At 53.9% G+C, this 6705-nt stretch overlaps 2 protein-coding genes across 2 annotated transcripts; both read right to left on the minus strand.

Annotated features, from left to right (window-relative positions):
- Positions 1 to 57: 57 nt before the first annotated feature.
- On the minus strand, positions 58 to 1392 carry LOC112679947. Its single transcript, XM_025549896.1, has one exon. The coding sequence runs from the start codon at positions 1390 to 1392 to the stop codon at positions 58 to 60; it is 1335 nt and encodes a 444-aa protein (XP_025405681.1).
- A 2387-nt stretch (positions 1393 to 3779) lies between these two features.
- Positions 3780 to 4514, minus strand: LOC112679949. Its single transcript, XM_025549897.1, has one exon. The coding sequence runs from the start codon at positions 4512 to 4514 to the stop codon at positions 3780 to 3782; it is 735 nt and encodes a 244-aa protein (XP_025405682.1).
- Positions 4515 to 6705: the final 2191 nt, after the last annotated feature.

A 6705-nucleotide genomic window follows, 5' to 3' on the forward strand; every position in this document is an offset into this window, starting at 1 on the left:
GCTTCCGAGTCACTGCCTACGAGCAGAACTCTGTCGCTGAGGTAGGATTTGCACCAGTTAGGCCGGGAAATTGCGGTTCCGCAGCGCGTCGACTATGCGCCTCCACGGTGCCGAGTTGAACGCGTTGCGGACGTCGAGGGCGATCACAAGGTCCACGAAATATGGAGTCGTTGACCAGTCAACCGGGGGCAGTTCGGGGAACAAGCCACGGGCTATTTCTAGCGCTGCGTGGCTATCCATGGTCGGGGACCGGTGGCCTAACTTCTTCATGACCAATTTGTATGGAGCACCCCACGGGTCGTTCTCAACATTGTCGCAAAGGTCACTCCAACTAGTTTCTTGAGCCCTTCGTATGGCTAGTCTTAGCTTTTTCCTCGCTTCGTTGTACTCGACAAATGCATTGGCTCGGCCTTCAGTGTCCGCCCGCCGGCCCGCACGCTGGTACCGCCTCCGAGCAGCGATCGACGCTTTACGGAGTTCGGCAATCTCACTGCTCCACCAATGGACTGCTTTCCTACCTTTGAATAATGCTCTACGTGGCATGGCTGCATTGCAAGAGTCTATCAGAAACTGATTGAGGTGCTCAGCATGGTCTTCGGCGGAGGCGGTTGTAGGTAAGGGCAGCAAAGCTCCACTGACCCTTTCCCAGTATTCCGCTAGGGCTGGGAGGGACAGCTTCTTCACGGCCCAGTCTCCGGTAACTGTCGATCGGTCAACTCGTGTAACTACTGGTTCTCTATCAGATACTGTGACGGTATATTCGATATAAAGATGGTCACTAGCCGAGTCTATATCGGTTAGGACTCGCCAGTTATTCACCAGGGGCCTCGTCGAAGGCGGGTAGCGAGCGAATGTCACGTCAATGATGGATGACGCATTCACCCGGCTGAAGGTCGGTACTGTTCCAACGTTACCTAGCATGGAAGCGAGGTTGGACAGCAGCGAACCTCGTGCGTCGACATTGGCAGAACCCCATTCCGCTGAGTGCGCGTTGAAGTCGCCAGCTATTACCAGTCGGACGTCTCTCGCTGAGTGGCATTGGACAGACCCCTCCAAGCCATTGAGAAATTCGTCGAACTCCTGTAACGAACAGTTGGGCGTGCAGTAACAACAATAGAATACGCTTTCGCTGACTTTGGCCCAAGCGAAACCAGTGCCAGCACCCTTTTCCGTGATGAGCACTGAGCTGCGTCTTGTCACCAGCACCCCGCACTTGCGGTCGACGATTTCGAACCAGCGCGGATCGTCGTCGAAACCCCGGTAGTGGTCGCTAGCGATGACTACATCAACGTTTCTCTCCAGGATGGTTTGCGCCAGGAGTTGCTGCGCCGTCCAACAGTGGTTCAGGTTCACCTGTAGGACCCTGAGCGACACCCCTTGTACGCTGGTCATTGCGTCTGGGAAGACCCTGTCGCCGGTTTGTCGGCGCGGTGATTTCCAGCAGTTGGAGATGGTGAGCTGCAAGATGCTATCAAATGACCAACCTTCTTGCATTTGAAACATGCTCGAAGTTCAGGTCCTTCACACTTGGCAGTCTCGTGCTCTGTGGAGGAGCACCTTGCGCAACCGTGCCTTGGTGTGAGCTCTTTGATACGACACACCGCCCAACCAACCTTCAGTTTTTTAAGCCGCGAGAGTCTGAGTCCTGGGGCTAAGGGCACCCTGGCAATGGCTGTTCTCACGCCGTTGTGGCCTTCCCTTATGGTGTGTTTATTGGACACTATCAGCTCTTCATCGTGAGCCAGTAATGCGCTGTTGAGCTCGTTCTCATCCACTGAATCCTCGATTCCCACAAAAAGAAGGGCTAGACTCGGTGACGGTCGCCTAATGCCGGAATCTACGCCGAACTTGCGTTTCAGCGCGTTGGTAAGGGCGTCTGCGTTTTTGCTCTCCTTAGTTTCAAGGATCAGGTTGCTGGTTTTCGTCCTCCTGGTGGATATTTCGAAAGACAACGATTCTTGATGAACAGTATCCTTCACTTCCTTCACCATATCTGCATACGATCGGCTACCTGTGGGTTTGTTGAGAACAACCGCTTGTGTTCTAGGTAGTCGTCTGTTGCTTATCGCGGTAGGTAAAACGGGAAGATTTGCCTCGGTTACGGTGCCGAGAGGTGGATCTTCCGCTACACGGGGCTTCCTTCATCTCTTCCTCCCTACCAGCTTGAAGTCTGTCTCTTCCTTCTTGGAGATACCTATTTGCGGGCTGGTCTCCCCGGTCGGCCCCGCCGTGGTTCGTGGCTGTTTCTTCGACTTACCAGGTTCCCGTATTGGTTTCTTGATTTCTGGTTTAGGGCCTAGGAACGTTGTAAACCTGCAGTTTGATTGGTGGCCTGCCGAATCCCACCAACAGGGGGAGTCAGTACTTGCATCGGAAGTATTGCGCTTTCCCACGATTACGTCCTCAGTTTGGGTTTCGGAATTAGTCGTAGTGGCCTGCGACGAACTTTGGTTGAGGTCCTGAACGGCGTTAAACATAGAGATGAACGAGGTATTAACGCCCGATCTTCAATGTTTCAGTCCCTCCTGTCCGTTGATTATTGCTAGGACTTCTTTGATGGCAGATATAACTATAGGGCTGTGGGATTTCTGGGCTGCTGTCTCCAAAAACTCAGCCTTGAGGAACAAATCCTTCCAATTTTTATCATGCCTAGCGAGCTTCATTCTGAAGTCGTTGGCGATTGACATCACGTTTTGAACGTGATCAATATTGCCATTGTCCTGCTCTTTGTGTAAGACCGCATCTTTCTGTACCGGTGTGGGCCTTGCAGTAATGTCAGCGGGCTGTCTGCCGCTGGGGTGAGCCTGCGCAACACACACCCACCAGTCGTGGTACCAGTCCCATGGCTGGCTCCGGAAGCCTGGCTCTCCACATCCAAGATTTTTGTGCTTGATGGCGATAACGACTCTTGGGGCGAGCACGATCCCCCAACCGCCGGCTCTAGGGCATCCGATTCCCTTGAAGCAGTACATTTTATTCTTTTGTTAGTACTCATCGTCATTGTTGTTTGTGTTGGCTTGGCCGCTACTGACGGCACCAGCCTCGTGCCGTCTCTCTGGTTTCCTTCCATGCTCCAGATCTTCCGAGACACCGGGGGTCGATCGCTCCCCCGGTGGTGAACTTGTCCGCGACCGGTTATTCGTCCAATCCCGAAGGGTATGGCTTATTTCGCGGCTACCCTGCATATCTGCAGGGCGTTCCTCTATCCGCAACCTGGGGACGCGCCCGGCGGCATGCTCATGCCCCGACCGGGAACCTAACCTTTTTTTTTTTTTTTTTTTTTTTTTCAGTTTAGAATCGTAGACAGGGAGGGAAATATGGTGTCCCATTGCTGCCTCCCTGCCTACATCCTTTATTGGCAAAAAAAAATAAAAAAAAACAATATACAATAAACAATAAATAACAATAAAATATTACAAATTTTGGGGGCCTCTAACCGCCCTTGATTTGGCCTTCAGCCTACATTATTGTAACTTAACTAGGTGTGGGTGTTTTGTTTTGACTAGCCATTCTGCTGCCTTTCTCTCTCCAGACCCTGCTTCCTCTCCATTATGGCTTCTATCATGCCGGTGAAGCTTATTGACAGGGTAAGGGCCTTTTCTAGTATGGCTTTCTTTACCCTTCCTTCGTTCGGTAGGTCCACTTCTCGAGGTCCACATAACAAATCCTGGACATCTGATGGCCGGGGTTGCCTTCCTAGTATCCGCACTAGCTCCGCTCTTTCCGATTCCCAATATGCGCAATCAAATATTGTGTGTTCGGCGTCGTCCATCTCAGCATCATAGTGTACGCACAGTGGCTGCTGGGCTCTCTGCTTTGAGTGTAGGTACTTCTGAAAGCAGCCATGGTTGGTAAGGGCCTGCGTCATGTTGAAAGTCAACTACTTCGGTCCATAATGCCACCATCTGTATCAGCCTTTTAGTCCATGCCCCCTTAGACGTGGAGTCCCAGTGCACCTGCCATTGTCTTATGGTCTCTTCACGTGCAGCCGACTTGGATAAGTGCACGCCCATCTTCCTGGACTCGCCAACTCGCTTCCTCTCCAGTGCCAGGAGGAAGGCGGGGGGCATTCTCGCAAGTACTTGTGCTGCCACGTCCGACACCGTGCGGTAGCACCTGGCTACTCTCAGGGCGGCTGTCCTCTGAGCCATTGACAATGATTCTCTCGCTTTCGCCACGCCTTGAACTCTGTCGGCCCATACTTGGGCGCCGTACAGCAGTCTGGAGTGCACAACGCTCATTAACAGACTGCGTTTCGACTGGGAGGGTCCACGCACGTTCGGCATCAGCCTTCCGATCGCGGCCGCCGCTCTTCTGGCCCCCGCAGCGACTGTGGTGACGTGCTCCACGAAAGACAGTCTGGTATCCAGCTGCACTCCGAGATATCTGATGGCTCTTTTCGTTGGCACTTGGAAGCCCTCTATGTGCAGCTGTGGCAGTGAGTATGCGTGCTTGCTTGTGAGCACGACGCACTCGGACTTCTCAGGAGCAAGTCTCAACCCGTTTTCTCTCATCCAAGTGGCGATGTCCGAGAGGATTGGATCAACGAGTTGCTCCAGAAGAACAGCGTTATGAGCTACAGCTACTACCGCTATATCATCGGCAAAAGCGATCAGTTTTGCGTCTCCTCGAACGGGCAAGCGTAGGACGCCATCGTAGAAAATATTCCACAAAGTCGGCCCGAGGACCGATCCTTGTGGAACGCCGCAGGTGACTGCAAGGTTTGTCCTTCCGCGGTGACGTCCCCACCGATCAGGAGCTTACGATCGGACATGTAGGACCTTAGTATCTTTATGCAGCCTTCAAAGCTTCCTCGATGGCGTCAGTGGTTGACCTACAGCGTCTAAATCCAAACTGGCGGCTACTCAGAACCCAACTCCTTCTATGTGAGCTTCGAGACGATTCAGCAAAATTCGCTCTAGTAATTTGCCACTGCCATCGAGTAAGCTTATCGGTCGGTAGCTGGATGGTTGGTCCGGTGGTTTTTCAACACCTTTGTGTAGCAAGATCAGTTTGGCGCTTTTCCATCTGCAAGGGAACTGGCCGTCAATCAGGCATGCGTTAAACGTCTCTAGAAACACTTCGGGGCTACGTTTCACCGCCAGTTTGATCGCCTCGTTGGGAATAAAGTCGGGACCCGGGGCCTTACCTGATGGCAATTTCCTAGCAGCTGACAACAGTTCGTCTACCGTGATCAGCGGTATCAGGTCTTCCGGCTGTTCGAGGATCACCGTGGAGACGCTGGGCTCCAGAGGAACTGACTCCCAGTCGACTGTTGGTAGTGCGGGGAACAGTACTCTCGCGATGTTTGTAAGCGTCGGTTCTTCGATGACGGGAAGCCGGCGCCCCAGCCGTTTGGTCACCAGCCTGTACGGCACTCTCCACGGGTCACTATCGACGGAGTCGCACAGCTCTCGCAACGATCTCTCTTGCGCCTTTCTTATGGCGATCCTTAGCACCTTCCTTGCCTGGTTGTACATTTGGAACCTCTCTTCACGGCCTTCTGTGTTGGATCTGCGCCCCGCACGCTGGTAGCTCCTGCGGGCAACAATAGCGATCCTCCGCAGTTCGGCTATTTCTTCGCTCCACCAGTGTACTGCTCTTTTGCCTCTTACCATAGATCTTGCCGGTATCGCTGCGTCGCAGGCCTGCGTCAGGAATTCTTGGAGACGCTCCACGTGCTCCTCCGCAGAAGCGTTCCGCGGATGGCATGGGGTGCACCCACGCGATCCCAGTGCTCCTTTATGGCAGCTGGAGACAGTTGCTTGACCGACCATCCGCCCGGCCGAGCTACTTCCGTTGGACGTCTACGCGGCTCGTTTTTGAACACCGAGTACGCAATATACTATTGGTCACTGCCAGAGTATCGTTGTTCTAGGACGGACCAATCGTGCACCAGTAACCGGTTGTCCGCAGATCGTGCAAAGGTTACATCTATTACGGACGTGGCGTTGACCCGCCTGAACGTCGGGACGGTACCCACGTTGCACGCCGTAAGATCGAGCGCCGAGGCAAAGTCAGACAGCAGGGATCCTCTGACGTCCTCTGTCGAGGAGCCCCATTCTGCGGAGTGCGAGTTGAAGTCCCCCGCAACAATGACGTCGATCCCCGCGCTGGTTTGACTTCGGACCGATGCCTCTAGACCGCCGAGAAACCTGTCGAATTCTTGCGTCGTACAGTTCGGAGTGCAGTAGCAACTATAGAATAGTTTGCCACCCACCCTCGCACGAGCAAAGCCCACTCCAGAGCCTTGGTCCGATACGGTGGCTGTTGATCTGCCCGTAACATACAAACCGCACTTGTTGTCGGAGCTTGCAACCCACAGCGGTGCCTGCCCTAGCGGACGGTTGTAGTCACTCACGATGACGACGTCGATGTCGAGTTCGGCAACCGTTTGCAGGAGGAGCTGTTGCGCCGTCCAACAGTGATTATGGTTCACCTGCAGGACCGTAATCACTGGTCCTCGGTCTATCGTTAGAGGCATGACTGGGATGCTGGTGGCTTGGCCGGCGCCTCGATGCGCTGGCCTCGGTCCGGCTCCCCAGACTTCTCACCCTGGTGAGAAAGCATGCAGGTTGCAATAAGGTTGCGTGGCCAGGGGCAGAGCATTTGGCACAACCTTGCCTAGGTGCCAGCTCTTTAATCCGGCACATAGCCCAGCCCACCCTCAACTTCTTGAGGCGTGCCAACTTGAGCCCTCGTGAG

Source organism: Sipha flava, unplaced genomic scaffold (genome assembly GCF_003268045.1).
Source record: "Sipha flava isolate LNK unplaced genomic scaffold, YSA_version1 17178_pilon_pilon, whole genome shotgun sequence".
Classification (NCBI taxonomy): Eukaryota; Metazoa; Arthropoda; class Insecta; order Hemiptera; family Aphididae; genus Sipha; species Sipha flava.